Here is a 25,348-nt window from a genome sequence, read left to right as displayed (position 1 = left end):
AATTTCCAATGAGGACAAAATTGTCCACAGTGGTAGATTCTCTTGCTGGGTTTTGAGGTACTCTTCTGGCACTACAAATCCCCCCCTGCCCAAATAAATCCACATAAACGAAGACCAAGTTATAAAAAAAAAATCTTTATTTCATGTACCAGGATTTTTTTTTGTCATTTTCTCTTTTTAAAATTTTTTTCTTTTTAACAGTCTGAAAAAAACCCACGAAATAAAGAAAATGGAGGTTGGTTTCTTGTACTGGTTTGAGCTGGACACGAGCAACACCCTGGGGAAAAAGCTTCCCCTCCAGCCCTTGCCTCCTGCCCACGCTTTCCCGGCCCCCTCCCGCACTCTCCCCTTCCCTCTTGGCCCCGGGGCGAGCTCAGCCCTGTGAATGCTCCCCAGCTCCGAGCAGTGTTGGGTGGGCATGGAAACCCCAACGCCACCTTCCCTCTACGCTGGAATCTGAGGAACTGGCTTTAACTTATTCCTCGGGGGGGCATTGGAGGGGCTGGATGTCCCCTGTGAATCGTTCTGAAAGGGCTGGGGGGCCAGGGGAGGGGATGTCAACCCAGCCGAGGCGCTCGCATCCGCCTCTTGCCCCGTGATGCTGTTTCTGGGGGTGACCCCGTCCTTTTGCTGCCCCCGCCCTGCCCCAGAGCGGGGAAGGGGGTGAAGTAGCAGTGGGTCGGGGGGAGCGGGGAGGATCTGGCTGCTTTAAAGCAGAACCCCCGCTGGGACCTGGAGCGGAGACTGCGCAGCTCCTAAAACTGGAGCAGCAGGAATGGGGACGGAAAAAAAGTTGAAAAGTGGGTCTGAGCTGCCGAAGGGCTCAGCGGCACCACCCTGCAAACTCTCGGCTTTGTGCCTGCCCCGTGCGCTTCTGCTTTCGGGGGGCAGCCCCAAAGGGGTCCTGTCCTCGCCGCGGGCTGGCCGGTGTCTGTGGGTGTCGCAGAGGCACCCCATCACCCCTGCTGCCACCTCCCCTCCCCCCTCCATCGGCATTGGCAGCGGCTCTCGTGGAGGCAGCTGCATGAAAAGTTGACACCCCGGTGCCCCCTTCCCCGGCTGGCAGGGAGGGAGGGGGCGGCAGCCAGGCCAGGGGGCCCGGGGGGGATGGAGGGACCCAGCTCGCCTTGCCTTGCTGCTGTGGAGGGGACCACGGCAGTCGGGGACCTCCAGAAGGAGGAGGGCACAAGCCGGTGGGTGTGGGGACACCCGCTAGCTTGGTACCTCTCCCCGGCACGGCTCGGGGCTCGGGACTCGGGGCTCGGGGCGCTCTGAGACGGGGACTGGCAGGCGACACGGATCAAGGCCGGGCAGCCTGTGGCCGGCTTTGGGTCAGGGTGTGCTGACTGCCCAGGCGAGGACGGGAGCGATTTCATGGGGCGGCTGGGTGGCCTCACCGTGCCCCTGCATGGCTGCAGCCCCACTGATGTGACCCAAGGGGGATCTGGGCAGATTTGAGGGGTGCATGGCCACCGTGGGGAGCCTCTGGAGCATTCACAGGAGAGCATGCGCCCACCAGAGCAAGAGTGTGTGAGCATGGGCACACGTGTGCGTGAGTGCTGTCCCCCACACAGCATCCCATGTGTGTCCCCCCACAGCATCATCACCCTGAAAGGATGGGAGCCCCAGCTGCCCTCTGCCAGCCCCCCACCCCCTCTACCTGTGCCTCCCACACGGCTCCCTGCTGCCTCTTTTTTTTTTTTTCACAGTTTAAAGCTGAAGAAAACAAAAATTAAAAGAAAAAAATACTATCTGTTCTTCTTGCAAGTAAATCCACTTATTATATTTACATTTATTTATAGCTGTTGTTTTATTAAAAAATTGCCACTTTATTTTTTTAAGAAACCTCTTTTGTCCTTTTTTTTTTTTTTTGTCTCTGTGTGTGTGTCTTTATTTACTGTGTCTGTTTGTTTTTTGCACTGTCACCATTAACCCCAGGGTCCCCAGGGCTGGGGAAGTGGGGGACCCCCCTGGGGACACTGTGGAGGGGTGACTCAGCAGCAGCTCCTGCACTCCCTAGGGTCACTTTAAACCCCTGTGGATCTGTGGAGGACGAGCAGATCCCCACGGATCCCAGGGGAATGGAGTGGATCCCCATGGGTCTCGGGGGAACAGAGTGGGTCGTGGCTAACTCTGGCACCCAGGATCCTCCATAACTGGCCCAAGGACACCGAAGTCACTGGCAGCCGAACCCCCATCCCCTGTTCCCCAAGAAGCCTGTGCTGGGTTAAAGGTAAGTGGGAAACAAACCATAAAATAAAATAATAAAACCTCCCAAAATTAAAAAAGCTGCCTCCTCCTCCTCTTCCTCCCACTTGATTTATTGTCATTTGTTATTTCTTGGTTCCCTTTTATTTTTTTAAATCTGTTTTTATTAAATGTTAAAATAATGGTACATGGGAATTCATGCATTTTCTTTTAAATTTATTTCTATTTTTTAAATCTCTTTCTCTCAGTTTTAAGGATTTTCTTTTTTTTTCTTTTTTCTTTTGCTTTTTTTTTTAAAGAATTTTTTTTCACTGTTGTCTCTTTCCTCATGTTTCCTTTTCATTTGGTTTTTTTTTGTTCACTTGCTTGTTTATCTGCTTATCTGCTTGTTCCTTCGTTGTTGTTGTTTGTTTTTTTTTTTTGTCAGTTTTTTGTTTGCTTTTGTTGGTTTTTTTTGTGGATTTTTTTTTTTTTTTTGCATTGGGAAGGTCCCCACTCCACCAAGGGGCGCTTCCACCTCCTCCTTCCCCACCCCCCTGCTGCCCCCTGCCCCCTTCCACCGTCCCCACCCTGCAGCCCACCCCCATCTCCTCCTGCCCGTTCCTGCCCCATTTTCAGCTCCTGGCGACGGCTTCATACCGGGGTGGTCCGGCGGTTGGCTGTGTTGGTGTGGATAGAGTCCTTGTTCTCTTTCTGGATACAGTTGTGAACCTGGAGGAAACTGTTATCCCTGTCGGAGTTGTAGGTGGCGGTGGGGGTGGTGGTTGCCTTCAGCGGGTCCCTGGTCAGGGTGTACATCGAGATCTCTGTTGATGGCAGGGTGTTGAACCCTTTGATCCCGACGGGAGAGGCATCCCTGGAGTGTGAAGGCTCGGTGGAGCGGGAGCTGGAGCGACTGCGTCTCTGATAGCGGTACCGGTAGCTGGGGATGCGGGTGATGGCGGAGGACTGGAGGTAGTCCGTGGCACGAGCGTTGGCACGCAGCTGTTTGTGCCGGTCTATGAACATGTGGACAGCCAGCACTCCCACCATCTCGGCTATAATGAAGGACAGGGCCCCGAAATAGAAGGACCAGCCATAGGAGTAGCTGTTCTTCTTGGAGTCACTCTTGGAGGGGTCTCCAGCGTTGGCTGATATGTATACAATGATGCCAATTATATTACTCAGACCTGCAAGCCATCCGGCGGGGGAGAGAGAAGAGATGTCAGGAAGGTCACACATGGCAGTGGTGGGGGCTGTGGGGTTGAATCCCCTCCTGGATGGGCAGTTTTCCTTGGGAAGCTCAGGCAAAACCCTCCTCATTTGCCTGCTGCTTCCCTGGACTGCACTCCTGGTCCCTGAGAGTTGTCAGATGTTATGGAAACTCTCCCTCCACCAACTCCCAAGCGGGAGGAAAGCCCCTGCCTGCCTGCCTCTGCTGGGCGAGCAGGCAGGATGGAGAGGCATCCTTGTCATGCTGCTTTCATCCCAAATAAGACTTATCAGGGCTGGGAAATGCTCACACTCCTGCTTAGGCAACTGCACCCCAGCAGACGTCCTGGCTGGGCAGCCCCCAACCCCTGAAGCCCACCCCCGGGGCATCAGGCCCTGCACACCCCTTTACCTGCAGACACGAAGAAGATGCCGGCACTAAGGATGATGTTGTGTCGGGTTTTGTAGAACTCGCTGGCTGCAATGCAGAGTCCACCCATGAAAAGCAGAATCACACTCAGGATCGGGAAAATACTAGAGGCTCTAACAGCCCCTGCAGAGGAGAGAGGGAGGGCAGGGCAGAAAGAACAACACAGGTGTGAGAGAGACGAAAAAGGGGCATGGAAATGGCACCGGAGTGAGGGGATGGGGGCACGTGAGCACGTTTAGTGGGTGGGGGTGAAGGGGAGAGACAGAGGGCAATGTGCAGTAGGGGAGTAATTTAAGGAGAGATAAAGGCATTGGGGGAAGGAGGGAGGGAGAGAGGGAAGGAGGGAGAGAGAAACAAAGTGTGTCAGAAAAAGACAGTGGTCCAAAGCAACTCTCCCATGCCCTGGCCACTGCTGCTGCCACAAAGCTGGTGGTTCAGCACAGGGAGGCAGAGGGGGGGCTGTGGGGCTGGTGGCTGGGCTGGGAGCCTGTCTGCACTGTCTGTGCCCCCTCAAATTTCTTTTTCCTCTGTTTTTGGGGGGACTGCGGGCTGGAGGGGGAGCCCAGGCACCATTCAGCTTCTCCTTCTGTGGGTCTCTGCCGCTCAAGCCTGCACTTCAACGAACAGCAACCCAAATGCTTCCTGCGGAGCTGCTCAATCTCGAATCCTCCCAAAAGGGCATGAGCATTTCAAGGAGATTTTTTTTTTTAGGGCTGAGAAGGAGCTCATGGTGCCATGCACTGCTCTGCAGCTGCAGTGAGGACTGAGAAGAAACAGTCCCAGCCCTGTGTGCCGAAATGCAGGGCTTATCCTAGTGATTAAATGACTGGGCTGCTTCCAGAGGGCAGTGATGGTTTGGATGTGCCAGCTCCCACACACGCACACTCTCCATCGGTCGATACGGGAAGAGCTCAGCCAGCAGAGGGCAATGGCATAGATGCACAGATGCATGTATATACTCGTATGTGCACGCAAAACATACCCCAAAGCTTCTGGGGGGCCTGACTCGTGTTCCCACAGCGAAAGGCCAAGTCTGTGTGTACACACACCCACACAGGCACGCACGCACACACCGCTCGTGGGCAGCTCAGTGGGAGCCAGCGCTCTGCCTGAGTCTGCGTTGCAAATATTCCTATTTTTTTTTAGCTAGGAAGGCCTTCTCTCCTCCCTTCACAAGAGAAAATAAGCTGTTAAAGTGTGAAATGAAGCCTTGCTTGATAAAGAAAGGTATCAGACAGGCTGGTGCAATTCTGCTTGTGGAGCAAAGATCTGGAAGGGGGGATGAAAGCTAATCCTTGCTTGCCTGCAAGAATGAACCCAATGAAGCAAATGCAGGACTTTTTCCTAAGTTTGACAGAGACCCCGCTTCAAAGACCCTGTTGGCCTCTGGATCCTGCTAGGCACAAGCAATCAGCTCTTTGAGGGGGGCCAAGCCCACTGCTTCTGCATGGGGAATGCAGAAGGCAGGGAGAAACCTCTATTGCTTGCTTTCCAGCTCTGCCTGGCTGTGCTTCAGGGAACAGGGTAACAGTAACAACCATCTTAATAGCTTCTGGAAAACAAGGTGGCATTTGACAATGGGAAGTTTAAATGGCAGGAAGCAAACGTCAAGCAGACACCCACTATTGAGAGGTTTTCTAGGGGGATGCTTGGTCAGTCCTGCAACTTGGTCCTGATTACATCAGTTTTATCTGTGTCTTAATTCTGAAATTCACGTCTGTTGGGAGAACACAAAGTGGCTGACTGACATGGGAAGCTGCAGGTGTCATGTGATGGAGAAGGACAGCAGCATTCCTCAGCCATTCAGGAGTACCATGCCAGCAAGAGAGGAGGAGAATATCATCCAGTCTTCCTGGCTCCAGTGCCTGTGGCCTAAAGAAAAGGGGCTGGTGGCGTATGCTCACTAAACTCATCTGTGTCTGCTAGCAAGGAAACACTGGATGTTTCTGCTTCCTCTCTGATAACAGATTTTTAATTTCAAAAATCCTAAGACACCTTATGTGGATGGCAGGCAGAAATAATGGCTAAACCCTTCTAGCCAGGCCATGGACACTGCCTCATCACTGTCCTGGTCCCCTGGGGCATGAGGGAATTGCCTACTCTGATACTGATAAACAACTTCCTAAGCTGTTCCTGATGGTACCACCAGGCATCGCCCATGCAGAGCATCCAGCGACTCTGGTTTGACAGAAGTTCTGGGAAGAAGCTGTTCAGTGGGGTCTTTCTTCAGGCAGGCCTAAGCCAGCAGAAATCCCAGTTCCCTCAGGAATGACCCAAATCATCCTTTATTGACTTGCCAAATCCCTCTTTGAACCTTGTTCTTTCTTAAAAAGGGTTCTACCCTGGGGACACTGTCAGGTCCTGACATTGGGCCAATTTTTGTCTTCAGATCTTGTTCTCTCTGAGGGAACAAACCCATCCTTCTTGTGATGTTTGGGCCCTTCCCCAAACTCTTTTTTCTGAAGTGCAATTGATGCTGCAAGCAGCTCCCAAGCAACTCTGCAAAGGCTGATTTGCCCTCAGAGGCAGCCTGCAAACCTTTGGCATCCCTGTGCCAAACCGGATCAAACCTCTGTGTTCAGCTCTGCTGTTCAGGGGCCATGCAGCAATTAAGAGACCAGTGCTGCAGAAAGGCAGCTGAAAGAAGCAATCTCCCTCAGTTATTTACAATTTACAGTGGATGAAGGACTGTTTGAGAAACCAAGAGGAAGCAGCATAAGATCTGCCTCTTTTCACATACAAATGAGCCTCACAGATCCGAAATTATCTCTCTCATCCCTGCCGCAGGGCTGGGTTTCCACATCTGGCTTGGAGCACACCCGGATGACAAGGAGCTATTCTGAAAGACTCCCGATCTTTGGAAGCCTCTGATGATTAACCTTGGAAGGTCAAAAGCACTTATCTGAGATTTCTGTTGGGAGACGATTTCATTATGTCAAAAGACACTGGGCTTGTGGAGGGAGGGCAGGATAGCAAGGTGGAGACCTAAAAGGAATGTTCCCTGTTCAGCTGTGCTAAAGGAAGAGTAAGCACCTGCCTCTGGGGTGGGTGGAAATGCTGGCTGGGGAGGGGAGGGCAACCAGGCAGGGCAACGCATGACGTGGATCTGTCCTGCTGGCCAGGGTGCTGCTGCGCAAAGCGGTGTGAGCTTCACTCACACATCTCAGGCTGGACTTGGAGCTCGGGCTAGGTTTCATTACAGACATACTTGTGGCTAGGGTTCAGCACCTCTCCTAGGGGCTCTGGGTGAACACCAGGTCTTTCCTTCAAAGGGTTCTGGCTGTCCTTATTCCTACTGCCTGCTCCCATCGCTAAAACCAGCAAAGATCAGATCTGCAGCCTCTGTAGGGAAGCAGTGTTTGGGGGAAGGTGAAGACAGCAATAAGAGCTCCTCAGACAAAATCCAGCTAATTTCTTAAGTCTGCTGCCACTGGAATATCAGATAAGGAAATATAAACTTTCTCTGCTTTAAGAGGACATGCACACTCACACACACACGCTGCCCCAGCTAGGCCAGTCTGACCTTAGATTCAATCAGCAGCTTTTCAGTGGATTTGAATTAAGACTCTGATATTATATCACAATTAATTGCTGTTAATAAAAAAAATGCCATTGGTTGTTACTGTGAGTTTGAATTCGCACTGTCTTATGGGCAGAGCCCCTGGGAGGTGAGAGTGGAGTAATTTTTAGCAGGTGACAAAGCTCTAGGGTTTCCACTGAGCCTCACAGGTCCCAGTGTCTCCACCACCCTGTGTTCAGAAAACAAAAGGCGCCCGACGCTAGCACCTATGAGCCATTGCAAAAAGAGCCTGTGGACTTACGGAGGAAATATTCTGCTGTATCGGCTTCATAATCTGCATCCTCAGGGAAGTGATCGATTTGCTTACACAGACCTTTAAAATTCCCTAGGGAACAAGAGAAAAAAAGAACAAATGAGAACACCAAAACCTGCTTTGCAGGAACAGCTGCCCTCTGCATCACCTTTTGTGCCCGCCTGCCTTCCTCCCAGGCAGCATGCCCACTCGTGTGTGCATGCCCGGGAAATGCCCGGGGCCTCTCCTTGCACACTCGCACGTGTATTTGCACAGGAATGTGGGGTTTGCTGTCAGGATCCAGCCGGACGCCCACCTAGCCCAGCACGCCTCACTCCGCAGAGGAGAGCACCAGAAGCTCTGTGACTCCTGCTGCAGACAGGCGGGAGAGCACTGCCCGCCTCGGAGGGAGGTAGGATGGGAACGGGAGCCAGGTACTGGGCAAAGTACAGGTGTCAGGGTCCCCTCCCTCAGCATCACAGGCGTAACTGTGAGTTACATCATCAGACCTCAGTGTTTCCCCTGGTGTGGCCTTGCTGGATCCCAGCAGTGAGGGGATCAGGGCACGATGATTAGGTGTGGGTTGCAAAAGTATTTGTTTCTCTCAGCTGTGAATTTGCTGCCCTCTCATTCCCTGGGCAGGATACATCCCTTTGTTCTGGTTCGGTGTGAGAACAAAAGCCCTTAATCTACTTTCTCCATATGACTGCTCATTTTTGCATACTTTTGTCAGGCCTGCTCTTGTGTCCTCTCACAGACTGAGGCTACAAGAAACTTGGTGCAAGTGTGTGTATGCAACTCAACAGCAAAACACCCTGGTGCTGGGGGAGCAAAATCTTCCACCATAAGTGAGGGAAGCTGGGCTGGACACAATTCCATCAGGCTGGTGCACGTACAGGGCTTTCTGCCAGTTTCAGTCATGGGGCACCCTGTTTCACACACTCCGTGACCAACAAGATCATACCAGCAGGGGCCCAGTGACATCTTCCAAGTCTTTTGTTAGTTGGGATGTCTACTAGGCTCTTATTTTCATCACTCATATCTCCTCTTGACATCAGGAATGCTCCAGAGATGTACTCCTCAAGCCACATCATAATTTTCACCATGACCACTGATTAATTAGTATCTCAAAGATCAGGTTGTCCATTCTTGTACAGGGCTGACCACGTGAAAGACAATTTCATTATACCTCCTGGCATTCCCACAAATTTTTTCTCCTACCCTCCATTCCATTTCCCTCTGGACACTTGCACTGACTGGCCATTAACACAGAACTGATGGTCATAGAAGGGAGGAATACATTGTCTGCATGAGGTGCGTGGGTAAGCATGGTGATCCCATGGGCCTCCTCACTGGATGTCAACCAACAAAGTGGCCCAGGCTCATTGATCCCTCAGCAGAAGCATTTGGAGCCCGAGTCCGAAAAGTGACAAATGCTGTGGCAACCTGGGTAAGCCTCCTGCCACCCTGACCCTGGACCCAGCTTCTGGACCAGCTGGGTGTGAAGGGCAGGGGGAAAATGAAGCCACCACACTTGAGGTTGTTGCCTCTGGGAAGAACAACAGAACTCTTCCAGACCAAACCTACCCAGGCTTACACCTGCAGTCACCATGTCAGGTCTTGGTAGATCTATTCCAGATGAATTTGAATGATCTTTCAGATATTTGTGAACAGATGGAAGAAGGACCAAGCTCAAAGGATTCACCCTGAGTTGCTTCTTGAGGCCAGCCCTTGATGGATTAACATTTGGGATGCAGTCCTGAGTAAATAGCTGAGTGAATGGAAGGCAGGTAGGTGGGTTCCTTTAGGACTACCCCCAGGTTTGGCTTCTTCTGCATTCATCTGGCTTGTGTCTGATGCCTCCAAGGTACCTATTGCATTTAGCTACTCATTCGAAGAGCTTGCATGAAGAGACTAGAGACAGCAGAGAGGTGTGTATGCATTAAGAGGTAAGTAATAGGAGAAGAAAGTAGGAACAAAGCCTCTCTTTGTAGCTCTGGCATACTATTCCCACACTGAAACTGTGGGTTATGAAAGGTTATTAATCACCCATCCCCAGTCCAGCTACCTTGTTCAAAAAGTGCCTGCTTCTCAGCCATGGCTCTTCTGGAAGGAAAGCTTCATAGCCAAGCAAATTGCCTTGGCACATTTCCACCCTGCTACTTGCCCACTAAAATCCCTATGAGGCAGGCAGATACAGCATGAAGGGGGTCTTTTCCCTTGCTTGCCCCTGACTGCCTGGGGCCATCTGCCTGTGACAGATGAGCAGCTCCTCATCCTGGTCCTTTGGCTGCTGTCACTGCTGTACAGTGCATGTGAACACTGGCACACTGCGGGGCACTGGGGAGGTCTCCAGCTTCACATTTCAGTTCCTTGCCCAGCAGATCCTGAACACTGAGTTCCTCCTGCCTGTACATGCTGGGGGAGCAGGCAGAACCCACATACACCTCCCAGGTGATGTTCCTGGCACACAGCCGGAGCCTCCCAGTAGGAATCAGCCAGGGAGGGAAGACGCAGTGCATCTGGAAACCCCCTCACTGTGTGACATCCTTTCCCTGCTTCCTTTTTTCTCCCTCTCCCCCACTCTGTTTCTTGCTGAATTTGAGGCTGATTAATTCCTATGTAAAGAATTGAGCTGCCTGGGGAAGATGCTGCATCTGGTGCAGGCTGTCTTTTATATGGACTTGCGTGGGATAGCTGGTTAGAGGTTCAGCCGCTTAGGCAGGCTGAGGGGATATGCAGGCTCTTTGAAAATCTGCTCCTGGTGCTCAGTGTCCCAAAAGCTTTGCTGACCTGGCTCAGCAGGGTACTTAGCCATTGGAGTGTCCAGCCTTGGCTTGCTTAAAATGCTGTGACATTGTGGAGCTGCCTTTCTCCACAGGCTCATATGCTGTGCCAGGTTGATTCCCTCCCTGGATCAACCCTACCAGGGTTCATGAGGGCAGCGTTGGTCCCACTTTAGCCCCTGCTTTGTCTGTGCTCAGCACAGAGCGCTGTAGGTTTGGATGCTGACTGTTCGCCTGTGCTACCACACCCTCTTCTCCAATGCCTCCTATCTCCTCTGGGCGATGGATGGGGAAAGGATGCAGAATTTAGGTCATTAATGTGCTAGCTGGGAATATAGGAGAACAAGATTCAGTTTTTGCTCTGCCATAGGCACGCTGTTAAAACCACTTCTCTCTGCCTCAGAGTCCCACCCTGTAAAATGGGGGTGACAGCACTCCTCTGCCTGGTGCCGTATGGGGACGTGTTAAACAGGGCATGGTGTGGGTGTGCTGGTGCCAGTGGCTCCCAAAGTGCACAGAGTAAGTGAGTGATGGATGGCAGCAGTTCAGAAACCTGCTTGGTGTGGGGAAGGTCTTGATGTCACTTCTTGTGCCAAGGTCACTCGGCAATTCTCTGATGGACATCTGTGGCCTGCTGAGATGTACAGCAGCTTCCCTGGCACCTGTGCTGGTGGAAGCACAGAGGGGGGATGGAGCAGCTCAGCAGTGCTGCTGAGGTCTGACACAACAGCCTTTTCTTGTGCTGCACATGTGGTCTGTGGAGCCAGGGATGGTGAGAGCCGTGTGCCACCCTACAGTTAATACTCCTGAATGCCTGAGCAAGATCAAATCATTACGTGGGAGGGCATGTAGGGCTCTGAGAACCCCTAAAGGAAGTAAGAACAACTCCTCTCTACCTGAGTCCCTTTGCCCTTCACATTCTTCCCAACTCAAGGTATTTCATGCTGTGAACCTTGAAACAGGGCATGTATCTCTGTCTTCTCCCATACACCTCTCAGAGAAACTTAAGCCACATGCTTCCACCTCCTCCCTGTAGCTCTTTGAGTGCAGTTTGGGCTCTCCCCTCATCCATGCTCACCCATCAGATCTTTCTCCTGTTTCTCAGTCCCTCTCATTCATGACAGCCACCTTGCTCTCTCTGGTGTATTAGTGTGGGCATCCTCTGAACAGCCTGCTTTGGGGTGTGCAGGCTGCAAAGAAGGCAGGGATGAGCATCAGCCTGTCTCAGGAAAGGAAGGCTGCAGATGCCCAGATCCATGGAAAAGCACAGAGCAGTCTCCACATCCCTTTTGTGTTACTGGGATTCGTTAAGCACGATCACCACCATTTGCTTGTTGCCTGCCCCAGCTTTGGAAAATTCAGTTTAGAAGAGCCAGGATTGGTGCAGTAGGCACCCCTCCAGTGACTGACCAAGGACAGAAGTTGCCCAGTTGGGCCATTAGGAGCAGAGACAATCTCACATACTGCCAAGATTAAATGTCTAAATGTCTAAGATGAAATTCAACGTCAACTGTGCGTTTATCTCTGAGAGAGACCTCCTCCAGTGTGGCAGGATCATTGTTTGGGTATAAGCTGTCTATCCAGGACAGCTGGCAGCCACCAGCCCTGCTGCAGCAATACTCAGACTGAGCTACCCTTGATGAGAACCCAGCTCGGTATTGTTGGTGATACAGTTTATTTTTGTGCTGCTTTGTGCAGCCCTCTCTCTTTCAGAAGTCTTGCTTGCCTGCAGAGTGCAATCCATTGCAAAATAGTAAGTTCCAAAGAATGAAAAGCTACTCCCTTCCTGCGAGGTAGGAACACTTTTAAATGATCAGGACCATACATCTGCAAACTGTGAGCCAGAGGCAGAGGAAAAGACATCCAAAAGGAGAGAAGCAGACAAAGAGGGATGAGAACAGAAAGGCCTGTTTTCACAGGATGATTTGTGATATTTCCATTTATGGAGAAAAGCAATCCACTGAAAGCTTTCCTTCAGTCTCACTCTCTAATTTAGCAGAGGTTTTGGCATGATGGCTTCTAGAGAAATAAATAAAGGGGGCTGGATATAGCTGTTGTCTCTAAAAGCTGAGAAAGATGGTTTGGTGTTGGCCAAAGATTCAGTATAACTTTCTGTCACATGCTCCCTATATCATTTTAGGCAAGCCACTTATCCCCCCCCCCACCTTCTTTCACTCAAAATGGGAATAATGTATTTCCCTGCCTCAGGAGAGTAGGCTGAGGATATTTGTATTAAAAATATGAAAGTGATCAGACACTGGATCATTTGGGCCAGATAATTCTTCTCACCATCTAGTTCAAATGTAACATGCTCATTTTTGATGTGACCTGTGCATGAATGCTGTGCAAACATGACAGTTTTCAGAAGTTCCCAGTTGTGCTGCCTACCCTAGGAGTAAACTTTGGTGCAGATTAAACTGTTTGCTATCTGCCCATGAAAGAGATATGAGAAATGGCACACAACGGGCAGGTAGTCAGATACAAACACAAATGTTTCTGCTCCAGGATTCTGTTTCTGAGCAGTGTTCCTTTGGTACCAGGTGGTGAAGTGGGGCTCAGAGCCAGCCTCTGGGCTACAGACACAAATTCCACAGCTACATGGCTAACTGCTGGCATGCCTTTCTTATACACAAAAGGCTTCCAAACCAGGAGAAGAGGTCTGCCATCCCTGTGAAAAATTGACACTGGAGACACTGAGTTGTTAATGACCAACCTGACATGACTGCAAGAGTAAGGAGTGAGGTTTCAGGAAGTGACAAAGAGCACAGGAAAAGCCTTTTGAAGGCACTTTGATTGCTCTCCTCCCTTCCAAGAACGAAGCACTTGAAAGCACACATAATTTGGGGGGATTTGGAGCTGTGGTGGCAGGGAACACAGACACTGCTTGTGGGCATCTGCTTTTACCCACCTGTGCTGACACTCCCAAAAGAAAGACTGGCCCTTCAAAAGGGCTCATTACCCTCTCTGGGAATCTCTCCATAGATAGCACCTTACAAAAATTAGGCCATCTTTTCACCTGCCTCAGTACGCAGGTTACAAGGTGTAGGGCTAAACCAGCAAACAGAGCACAAGGGATGGTCATTCTGGGGCTGGAGCAGGTGCTGCTCTTGCAGCTCTGACCTTGCACAGTGGCAGGGGATGCTGTGCTAAGGTAATACCTTTTGACCCAGCTGGGTAATTTTAAGACTGAAGAGTGCTCAGCTGTCATTAGAGACAAAGGGATTTTCCACTACAAGGTGAAGGTCAGTGGGGCAGTAAATGTGGTCTGTGGAGTTGACCCTGGGACAATAGCAGAGATCCCATGGGAACTACAGGCCATCAAAAAATCTTGCCACCTTTCTGTCCAAATGCAATGCATCTGCTTTGATGTGGTCTTCTTCAATGCAAACACACAGTAATGCATACGTTAAAAATCCCAAACAAAACCCTAGCAAGATAACCAGTACGTGGCATACATAATTCTCTCCCTGGGGAGAGGATAAAAGAACAAACCACATGTGACTGATATCAAGCTCCATCACTTAATGTGCCAATGGAATTCATTCAGATATTGTGCTGAAGAAGCCTGTAAAAGAACTGGTGCAAAATAGAAATTGATCTTATAGTTATGAAAGAATATCTGCCCCTGCCTACGAGGTAGAACCATTATACCAGCTCTCCTCACCTTATTATTAGTAATCATGTTTATTACAGCTGTTGCCGAGGATCAGATGATAAAGGGAGTTGCAGTAAAAATGTTACAAACACTGTCTTACAGACCACTGCTGCCTTGATGAGCATAGGGAAGAGGTGTATCACAGCACATTAGCAATGACCAAAGCTACAGCAGTAAAACGGCCTAAAACATACTGGTTCTGAGGAGGTTAATTTATTCAGGAGATGGCTGATAAATAGGGAAAGAAATGCAGACATAGATGGCAGAAATAAGTGGGAGAAGCCAGCATGGGGTAGCATTGAGGAGGAGATGATGAGATGGAAGGAGAGGGTTATAGAGACCTGCCAGTGGGCACCAGGGAAATTAGTCCCATCCAAAACAATACCAGGCTCCTGTTCTGCCTTTTTCAGCTCTTCTTCTCACTTAGTCTCTGCAACCATCCCTGACAATCACCTGGCAAAGAAAAGGGGGCTAATGACAGAAGGATCATGTAATCATTTAAGTTGGAAAAGATGTCTAAAATCATCGAGTCCATCCTTTGACTGATCACCATCGTGCCAGCTTAACCAAAGCACTAAGTGCCATGTCCAGTTATTTAATGAACTCTTCCAAGGATGGTGACTCCGCCACTTCCCTGGGCAGCCCTTTCCAACACTTAACCACCCTTTCAGTGTGATGACCACACATGCTGCTGGAGGTGACTCAGGTCCCTCCTGTAGAACCTCAGCAGTGTGGGAGTGCAGGAGAGCTCATCCCACTCCAGCATTGCCCGCATGGTGCCTTGCAGAGCTCTGCTGCAGCAGCCAAGGGGGCCCACGCTGTGCTAGGGCTGGACTCTGCAGTGCTGTCAGCCTGGAACCGCTTTGCATTTTTCCTTGGAGGTGGCAGCCTCCCCTCCTTCCCACCCTGCTTGATGCTGCTGCTGCTGCAGGCTGCTAAGTAGCCCATAGAGTCTGCCTCAGAGCTGGCTACAGCTATTCCATGTACGTGGGTGGAGATGCAGTGGTAGCAAAACCTATTATTAAGATTATATGAAGATTTCCATTTATAAACACCCTCTTTTTACAGGGTTGTAACTTTCAAAAATATCCTTGCTGTGGCTTGAAATTTCCCGTGCTTTGTCACAGGCATAGAAGTGAGATTGGCTGGGAAAATTGGGCAAAGGCTCTTGAATGCGTTTTGGTGCAAAAGCAAATGCAGCATGTTTGAGCTTTACAAACTGAAACATTGCGGGTGACTGGATTTCAGGGTCTCCTGGAAATCTGTCCAAGTCACAAAGGACAAATCTCAACACAACAATAATAAAAATCATTAAAAAAATCCTTTTTTGCAGACACCCAGTACAAACCTCTCCCATGGTAAACAAATGCTTTTGTTTTCTAGACTTTGCCAGAATCAAACCTGGACTGAATTTCTTCTGAAAATAGTACTTAACACGGAAATTTAATAGGCTCATCTAAATCATTGAAAGCTGTGGATAACTGTGCTACTCCTAATGTTCTATTTCTCACATTTGCCTTTGGCCCTGACATTGCAAATAATTTTATATATACATATGTAACAAATGTGTGACTTCATTTATATGTCAATGAAATAATTTAGTTTTTATAATGATATTTGTCTGTGTGATTCAATGAATGAGTAAAGCATGAACAATATCTCTGGTTTCTCAGCAGAGAGATGAGAAACTATTTCTACTGCTGTTAGTGTGACTAGTATCACTCTAGGAAGGAAAAATATATGAACCTTCTGGCTTACAAGGCCCATACCAGTTTTCAAGGTGTATTAGCTGAGTTAGTAGAAGTACTGCCTTTGCCTTGCAAGAAGAGACAGAACTAGATTTGAAATGAGCTGGGAACCAGAAATAGAATTGAGAAAAAGCTTGTAAGTGGTTGTGCTCAGATGTGGTAGCATGATGTTGGGTTTCAAATTTGAAAAACATAACTTAAGTGCTGGACCTGCTGTGGAGGATGGAGAAATAAAAGCAGAAGTTGAACAGGACATGGAGAAAAGTCCAAGCAAAACAGGAAGGGCAAGTGAAAGAAATAAAGAAATTAGAGATGATTAAAAAAAAAATCTATCAATTTGTAGCAAAACCATTTATACGTGTGTGCATGTGTGTGTGTTTAACGAGTCAAATGTGACACTACAACTGTGAGCCAAGTAACAGGAAGGGTGATGCAATTATCTGCAGTGAGAAAGAAGTGATGTGCATAAGGTGTGGGAGGAGAGGAGATGCTCCATAGCTACCACAGGCAATCCCAATCCACGGCTGCACATCCAGATGTGAGAGGAAGGAAGACATTAATGTATGCCTGGATAGAAAGGGGTGAACAGGATGGAGGAAGTATTTAAGAGCTGGTTCTTCTGGTTTTTTTGTTTTTTTTTTCCTTTTCCCTATCATGGCAACAATATTGTAACTAGGACAGTTTTTGCGTATAGGGTTACGACATCAAACTCTCAGAAATCAGAGCATGTAAACAACATCCTAGCTGGATGAGGACATAAGGACTGAACCATCTCGAATTTGGACTCAAAGACCCTGAGCTCAAATGGATTAATCTTTACCCAGAAGTATGTAGAGGAAAATCACAGTTGAGAAAATTTCTGATTTAGTTCATCCTATCATGATGCATTTTTCTGCTCAAATGTAACTGTGTTGCTGGTGGTGCTATGAGTGTGCACCAGAGGACAGAGCCAGGCTCACCTTCTACAGCAGGTCATGTTTTGGATCAGTGATAAGACTAACTGTAGTGGTCACTGGAAGTAACTGTGCACAAACATGGATTAATAGGCAAGAAAAGAGGGCAAACCAGCCCTTCTTACATGGTGAAAAGTGTCCTGCACAGCCTGGGACAAGCCACAAGCTGCATATGCCTTGGTACAGTTATGAACTGAGCCCCTAACTCAGCAGGAACCAGGGCTTAGCTATTCCCAAACTCCAAATCCTGAATCTTGCAATTGTAATGCTGTGTTCACAAGGCTTTTTGAATGCAATTTCCTTAGTCATTTTTAAATTATGAAGGAGGAGAAAAGGCACTTCGAATCTTTCGTCTCCAACTCCACATTGCATTTGTCTCTGACGTATCCAGCTGGATCTATAGGGAGACACTGTCCTCAGTTAAACTGGTGTAAATCTAGTGTGACTCTGAGCTGCTCCTTCAGCATTTAAGGCCACAACTAAGAGAGGAATTAGGCTTGCAGCTGTTAATTAGCTTATGAAGTATGTGGTGTGCTTTAGGGTCCTTCAGAATGCAAAGCACTATATAGAAATTATTATTAGTTATTAATAACAAAAATACCCAAGAACCCCAGGGAAATAAGCCAAAGAATGGAACAAGTCAATGACAGAGGCAGCTTTTAATCCATCCTCCCTCTTCTGTGCCACTTAAGCTCTCCTCCCCCTTCCCCTCCAAGGCTCAGACACATGGAGGAAGGGAGAGCCCACCATCACACATGTTTAGCAATTTGGCAGTCTCAGCAAGTCTCCTATGTTCTCCCACACAACATCATCAGTCTGCAGTAGGAATTGTGAAATCTGTAACAGAATTGACACCCAGCAGTAAAAATTTTGGGGAATAACAGCATGTGGGAATTCCTCAGCTTGCCTCTCATGGAAAATTGCAATCCTGCCTAGTGGTCTTCAGGGTTTTTCATTTCATTGCCCTCCCTTTCTCTGGGAAAATGACTGAGAAGATAGGCACCGTTTGCTTTCTTTAAAGGTGAGAGATGACACCCCCCTAGATGAGAACTGGGGGTCCATTTGCTGTTGCCTGAGCTGGAGCGAGTGGCTCCACTGGAAATTCACCACCTGTTCTAGCCATTCCAGCCCAGGACATGATTGTGAAGTCTATTTCAGGTGAGGAATAGAACAAGGGAAGGGCTGGACTTTCTCTAGTTCTTTTTTACCCCAGGGAACCCAAAGCCCTTCATGCAACACTGACAGAGGTCCCGCAGCGCGGTGGCTCTGCAGATGAGTGTGGCAGCCATTATGCGCTCACTGAGCGCGCACACACTTGCCCTTGGAGAGTGGAGGCGGCTTTGCCCACGCAGGGAATATTGGTTATCCCTCAGTCTATTCAGGAAGTGCGCTGGGATTTTTGCTGTCCCTTCAGGCAGCCCACCAGAGATGGCCAGGAGGGAACTGGGCGTAGGATTTCCTTGGCAGAAAGCCCTGCTGACTGCAGCGCTTCAGGTTGAGCTGCAACGTGCAGGGCCATGCACTCACGGAGCTTTTCTGCCCTGTGTCCTTTATGCCCTGGAATGTACCACCTACAAATTAGAAAATGAAAGCACTGGGGAAGAGGTCAGGACTTTCCAATTTTGCAATTTCCTCTGGCAGTCACTACATCTCACCCTCCAGCACTGGTGTTTTGGGAGAAGCCTGACCCAGAACAGATACCCTGCTGTGCTCTGGGGAACATGCTGGGATGAAGGCAATGTGAGTGTGCTGAAGGTCTTCAGGATGCTCACTCCTGGTGAATCCAGTCCTGACCTGGACCACGCTCACAAAATTATCCAAAGCCTCCCAAATGTTCCTAAACCAATAAGGAATAAGAAACGTGAAGGAAAACAGAGCAGGAAGAGCAGAGGACTGATCTGATGTATAGTAAGCCCATTCCTACCGACAGCTGAGGAGGAAGCCACTGGTCCTGAGCTAGCCACTTGCAGAAAGGGTTAGTCTTCAGGATGGGGACAGCCTCCATTGCAGTCCCTCCCCAGTCAGCCTGAATGCTGAATCCAAACATGGCTTAATACTGTTTCTTGCATTTCCCAGCTATGCTAGGATTCAGGATTTGAAGAGTTGCATGGATTTGCACATATGGGCTCCAAAACATTTTAGGCTCATAGCTCCCTATGCTTATTTGGGTGCAATTGCTGGCAAGGCAAACATCCAGAGTAACAACCACAGTGGTCTGTGAAAGTTGTAGGAAAGCATTGCCCTCTGTGCTGAAAGAGCCAGGACACAGAGTTTGCTTTGTTACACACATTATGCTTATTTTTCACTTGGGTCACTGGAGTTCAGAAAATGTTGGTAAACACAGCTTATATCCCACAGGGCCATGCAGGGTAGCTGTGAGTCTGATCAAATTGCCTTAGCACAGCTATGCCGAGGCTCCCAATGTCTCCAAACAAGCTACTGCTGTTCTAACTTGCTGCTTTACTCTTAATCCACATCAAACACTGGGTGTTAAAGTAGATATTGCACAGATTTGATATTAGGTCCCTTTCTATGCAGCTGAGCAAAAAACAAATGCCAAGCCTTGCAAGTGTTGTTAGCTTTTAGAAGCCACTATTAGAACATTAATAATTTTATTATTGTTATTTCCTCAGGGTTGTGGGTACCCTGGTGATTTACAGGAAAACAAAGTGATTTGGCCCTCTCCTTAAGCTTTTACAACAAAAGTTAGACTTAAGCACAGCACTGGGCTTATTTAACAAGCAAACAGTGTCAGCAGGGTGTTTGGAAAAGGGAGGTTTATAGCAGAACAGGATCATGAGACATTTACGATTGTGTGCACGTGTATATCCTGTTAGTTTATGCTGGCTTTTAAAAAGAAAACCATAGAGGGGAAAGGTGTGCTAGAGGTAGGGATAATGCCTGCAAGAAAAACAAGTGGAGGTCAGCAAGGGAAGGATGATTTGGAAAGGGGAGGCTGAAGGGAAGGCTGCAGAGGAGGAGTGTGAATCTACCTGTGGCACAGCCAGGGAAGGCATACGGGGGAGCAGGTACTGCTGCTCAGTCATAATAACTCTTTTGAAGCTTGACTGCAAGTCGTGCTGCTCCACCAATATTCTTTCATCCACTGAGCACACTAATTTATTGCAGAAGAATCTGTAGGTGTGAGCTATGTGCTAAGGCTAATCTCTGAAGCGTTTTCAGCTACTCTACACGTAACATTACTCTTGCGTCCCAGGGAGGAGGCTATTCATAATGGAATAACATTTACTCACAATACTAGACTGGGGAATATTATTTTTAATGTGATCTGGTCCAGTTACACTCAGTTAGAAACCTGAAGGGCCGTTTCAGGGTTTTGAATCATGTCCAAGCAGGTACCAAGCCACTTTCTATGTCCTGGATTGTACTACCTGGAGACATATCCATCAGAGCTTCTTGTACCAAATTGTACCTCTGTACTCCCCACCTACACCACACATGGAATAACGTAGGTCTCAGAACTGAAACTTCCCTACTTTAAAGTCTTTAACATGAGAACTTGTCTCCTAAGGCTGCCAAAACCCAAATCCCTTTCATATTTGCCCACTTTTCCTTGGAAAATATTATCAGTTCTCCACTGGAATCACTGATCTGAAGTACCAGCCCCTTTCTCAATTTCTAATTTACTGCTAGAGCTGCAGCAGTCTGTGAAGTAACAACAAAAGTTGTGCTGTGTCTTAGATCTTAACCTCATTCTCTTACCTTTGAACTCAGTTGGCAGACAAGAAAAGTGCCAAGATCAAAGAACAATCAGCAGCATCTCAGCCTCACTGTGTGTTTGTCTCTCCATGAGTAAATCCATTTTTTTTTGTCTGTGCCACAGCCATTGCTGAAAGTCTTTCTTTCTTGAAGTTGGTCAGCATTTTCCAATAAAAATTTCTCAGAGGGTAGCAGGGACTTTGACCTGGTCACCTGAATCCCAGGGGAATAAAGTGAATACCTGAACTACTGGCTTACTGACAATTTCAGTGCATTTAACTTATGGTTTTGGTTTAAACAAAAAAAGGCATAAAAAATGATCTTTTTCCCATCCCAGTGTAGAACAGCAAGTTTTGTAAATCCAGAGCTCTGTGGGATGGGAAAGTAGTTGTCCATGTCTTTCCAGCCTGGTCTCTGTGTCTGCTTGACTTCTTGTCAGCTACCACACACCTTACTCAGCATATGTTTGCAGCTTCTCTTTGGGTCCTGCTGGGACAGCTGTGGCTGCTGAAGGCACAGCTGGCCAGCTGTTCCTTGGGCACCACTTGGCCACTTGACTTACACTTGCCACACCTCAGTAGACCAGTCTGCTCCTTCAAAACTGACCTCTGAAATCCATTGTGCACCAAGACCTCTTGATCAGCACGGCCTTGGAATGTGCTGGCCTCGGTTTTGTTGAGCCAACACTAGAGTCAACCTCAAACATAGAATTCAGTCTGTGCATTAGTCTCTGGCCCAAACTATCTCCTGTGGAGCCCCTTTTATTGAATGTCTAAATGAGTTTTGGCCAAGCTGAAACCAAAACCATGCAGGTTTCCTCTTGTTTCCCGTGTAAACTGACATAACAAATGGATTGTGCAAATGCCTCTTGAGAGCTGCCCTCCAGTCCTCCTGAAGGGCTCCTCTTTTTCTGTAGTGCACTTCACAGTGCGCTGCAGAGCAGAGGCCATGGATACGTCAAAGAGAGAATGAACAACTTTGCCTAACCCCGGGATCCTGTAACAACCCCAGCATTGGAGATTCCCCTGCAGGGGGTGGGAGGGATGTGGGTGTGGAGAGAAGAGAGAGCATATCCTGACAAGCTGGAAGCCTTGTGTATAGAATACCTGTGGAGACTGGCAGGAAAAGCAAGCAAGCTGGGACTGGATGCCTTCCAAGCATCAGAGCAAAACTGAGTCTCTCAGTGGAGGATGCTAAATTTTGACAACAGGAAAGAAACAGATAGACAAGGGGTGAGTGGGAGGGGAAAGCCTTTCCCTGATAATGCTGTCTGCTTGTAGCTTTAAGCATTATTATGTATTTCCACATGCCATCATGTGTACACAGCATTTTACTGGCAGCTAAACAGGCAGAATTTTATCCCCAGGATTTTGCAATACAAAGACCCCAGTATGTGGGGCACTTGCAAGTGAGGATACCCAACTCTTCAGAAGAGGCTCTCAGTAGCCATTAGGCAGCAGCTACAAGGCCTGGATCCTACTCCAGATGAGGTCAGTGGGAAACAGTGGGGACATGAATAGGCCTGAGACTTGCAGGATGAAATGAGGGAAGAAAGTGCCTGAGAAAGGTCACAGGCTGAGTTACAGCATGTTCATATCTTGTTTGCTCCTGGCTTTAGCTGCGTAACTCTGAATCATTCCTCACTCCAAAGATGTAATATAGTAAACAAAGTTAATAGTCAGAAGGGGCAAAGCTTGCCAAGGGTATAGGAGAAGTGGAAGCCATTAATGCAGGGAGACTAACTGCAGTAAATAAGTCCTGAGGGCAGGTACAAGGGAGGTGAATAAGGTTGTTCGGTGGAAGGAGGGGAGAGGACAGCAGGAGAGGAGGAGCAGAGTCATTGCTGCAGGGCAATGGAGGGGGCTGGGGAGGGGCAGATGTGCTGAGTGAGCATGGGAGAGGACACAGGGAGCAAGCTCCAAGAGAGCCACGTGAGGCCTTGAAGATGAAATGAGAGCTGAACTTTGATGTAGAAGGAGTCTGGAAGTCAGCACAGGGATTCAAGAAGAGAGAATGACACAAGTGGAACAGCAGGTAAGGAAATGATAATGTAACTGCTGCATGCTGGGTGTTTTAGTGTGAGTATTAAGCCTCCCCTACAGTCCTGCTGGGCCTCTCTGGCTCTGAGAATTGAGCGGGTTTGTGCTTGCATGATCTGGTCTAAACAGCTGGGTAAAACATTTTTCCCTTTATTGCTTTTGCCTAATCAATCATCCACACATCAGGAGTGCTCATTCGTAAGGGAGGCAGTGGCAGGGAGAGGGCTGTCTGTGAGTATGGGATGGGTGCCATCAGAGCAGCAGAACAGTGCCACTGAGGGGCTGAGGATCTCCTATCACAGCCCATAAGCTGTAGGGTGCAGAGCATTTCTACAGAGAGAAAAGTTGTGGGATTTCCTCCAGTCTCATGACTTCCCCAAAAGTTGATCAAGGGGATAATCCCAGCAGTAGAACATTTCCCACACTCTGTGGGTTCCAAAGAAGATCAATACCACTGTCTCTGTTGTTTATTGCATCTTCCCTAGGTCATGCCTTGTCAAGGGTGTTTCCTGCAGGACAGAACTGCCAGAATAAGCAGGAAACATTCCTGTTCCTGTGGCTTCTTCTGGGACAAGCTTCATCTCCCGTCTCTGAAACCTTGAGTAGATTCTATGTGGGTTTTTTTTTAACAACTCATCTCTCCATTCTCTTTTGAAACAATTTTCTACATTTGAAATTCTTCTATTTTCTTACCTTCCATGATCTTTTAGACTTCTTAGTTTTTAGCATATTGTTCCAACTGTGATGTCTTTCTTCCTGCTGCCCCTTCCTCTTTCTTCTCCTTCCTTCTTAACTATTGGCATGCAGTTTCTCAACCACAGTTTCCTGATCTCTGGGACTCAGTCCTAAATAGATCAACTTTTCTTGCCCTACCCAGTACTGCCTTGCTTAATTTGCACCAATCCCTGTTGTCTCTTAATTTCAGAATTACACTAAACCTTTGATTCCCTTCAAGCATTTTCCTCATATGCCTATTAGTGCTCATCTGCAGTTTGACTGGCTCTCTCCTTTAATCTCTCTGTCCATTATGGCAATACCTGCAGTGCTGAGTTATTCTCCATTTCTGTCCAACACCATCTGCATTAAAAACCAAACCCAAACCTAAACAAAATCCATTCGTTCAGGATATTCTTCAGGATGCTTTAGCAAGTCTCTGATTCTCAATTGTTTGGGTTATACTTTCAGGAATAACAGTGTGAATCCATCCTTCATATCTACCAGGAGACTTAGGGCAGCTTATCAAGGATAGTCTTGCTATTCCTTCTCTGCCCTGCCTCCCTGTTCCTCTGACATCACTATTATTCCCACACACCCATGTTGTCTTCACCTCCTAGCTCTTTTCCAGACAGTATACTTTTCCCATCTTTCAATCATAGATTTCCCTGATTCATGTTGTTTAGACGTAACAGCCCCCTTTCCTGAGCCTTTCTCATGCCTTTCCTCCTACTCTCTTTGCAACCCTGGAAACATCTTACATAATTCAGTCGCTCAAGAAAACAACTACTTCTCTTGACCCTGGTACCTCTCATCATTTAGGCCTATCTCTTTACTCTGTCTTTTTACTTTACTCCAGTGTGTGTTTCCAGTAATTCCATAGCTTCTGGTACTCTGCTCAGCTCTTTGAAAAGAAGCCATTATCTGCTGTGTCCTCAGGCTCCTTCATCGACACTGCCGTTCCACTTAACAAGCACCCAGAGCCTCCTTATTCTTCATAGAGCACTTAAGAGAGTCACTCTCTGCTATCTCTCCTACATGACTGTCCTCATCCATTTTCACTCTAGGTTCATGCAGACCGCAGTGCAGGAATCTAATGATCTCCTCTTTGCTAATGATGCCTGGTCCCATTTCTTTTTTTACCTCATGGCAGCCTTGTGAAATGGTTGCCCACTCCATCCGTCTCGAGGTATTCATTGTGATGAAGGTACTGTCGTTTCTTAGCAACTGCTCAACTTTCAAGTGGTTCTTCGGATGGGGATGCCTCTTCCGTGCTGGGATCCCTTCCCCAGGGATAAATGATGCTTTTATTTTTTTTTTCTTATAAAAATTATAATTATACCTAACATTCATACTGCTTTTCATTCACAGAGCTCAAAGTATTTTGCAAAACCAGTAAGCATTGTTTTCTCCATTGTAGAGACAGAAAAGCTGAGTCACAGAGACACTAGGGCCAATATTTTCATGTGTTCATTCATTTTATGCATCTTCATTTCTGGGAACCCAGTCTGAAATAACTTAACCTAATTGCTTTGCTGTAGGACATGAAAGGGAGCAGTAGGTCTTGAGCACCTTTGAAAAATACAGAATAGAACAGTAGGTGCAAAATATCTCAGATGAGGCACAGAGAACTGAGTACCTATGAAAATGTAGTTGTATACCATCTGATCAAGACCACAAAGAGTTCCCTTACTTCTGACATCAGAGCCAGAGACCTCCATTCATGAGCCTACTGCTGCTTCAGGGTCTTCTTTCTGCCTTAAGTGGTGGAAAGATGTGATGGTGCAAAGCATCAGGGTATTTTAGAAGTTTCAGAGTAACTCTTCATGCTGTGACATATTCATATCTCCTCAGCTGTTTTTTTTTTTTTTTCTTTTTTTTTTTTTTTTTTTTTTCTGTGAGGAAGATAGAAAACAACCCTGTCCTAGAAGAACTGGTGGACTAGTAGCTAGACTTAATATTGAAATGGTGGAAACTGGTTCAAAATTCTTAGCACCCAGCAAATTCTTATCACCCTGGACTTCCCATATTCTACATGAGTTCATTAAATATTTGGTTCTTCTGACTGCTTCTTCTCTCCTTCTGGCCAGTG

At 47.9% G+C, this 25,348-nt stretch overlaps 1 protein-coding gene and 1 long non-coding RNA gene across 5 annotated transcripts in view; both read right to left on the bottom strand.

Moving 5' to 3' along the window:
• Window positions 1–2,790: 2,790 nt before the first annotated feature.
• The window catches only part of CACNG2 (calcium voltage-gated channel auxiliary subunit gamma 2), a 53,624-nt gene continuing 31,066 nt past the window's right edge, over window positions 2,791–25,348 (bottom strand). For all 3 annotated transcript variants that reach the window (XM_053942720.1, XM_053942719.1, XM_053942721.1), the window contains 3 exons: window positions 7,651–7,734; window positions 3,812–3,952; window positions 2,791–3,377 (listed from right to left, as the gene is read on the bottom strand). In XM_053942720.1, the coding sequence (XP_053798695.1) occupies window positions 2,842–3,377; window positions 3,812–3,952; window positions 7,651–7,734 (761 nt within the window). In that variant the 3' untranslated portion in view covers window positions 2,791–2,841. The remainder of the gene's footprint in view (window positions 3,378–3,811; window positions 3,953–7,650; window positions 7,735–25,348) is intronic.
• Window positions 14,334–24,614, bottom strand: LOC128788024 (uncharacterized). Of its 2 annotated transcripts, none has more exons than XR_008430934.1 (3): window positions 23,236–24,614; window positions 20,507–20,716; window positions 14,334–14,535 (listed from the first exon to the last, which is right to left on the bottom strand). It is a non-coding gene; the product is annotated as an uncharacterized LOC128788024 (long non-coding RNA). The 2 variants fall into 2 exon arrangements; XR_008430933.1 differs by lacking the exon at window positions 14,334–14,535 and adding an exon at window positions 17,507–17,620.

Source organism: Vidua chalybeata, chromosome 5 (genome assembly GCF_026979565.1).
Source record: "Vidua chalybeata isolate OUT-0048 chromosome 5, bVidCha1 merged haplotype, whole genome shotgun sequence".
Lineage (NCBI taxonomy): Eukaryota > Metazoa > Chordata > Aves > Passeriformes > Viduidae > Vidua > Vidua chalybeata.
The sequence above is the reverse complement of the archived record's forward strand: the minus strand, read 5'-3'. Positions and strand labels throughout refer to the sequence as shown.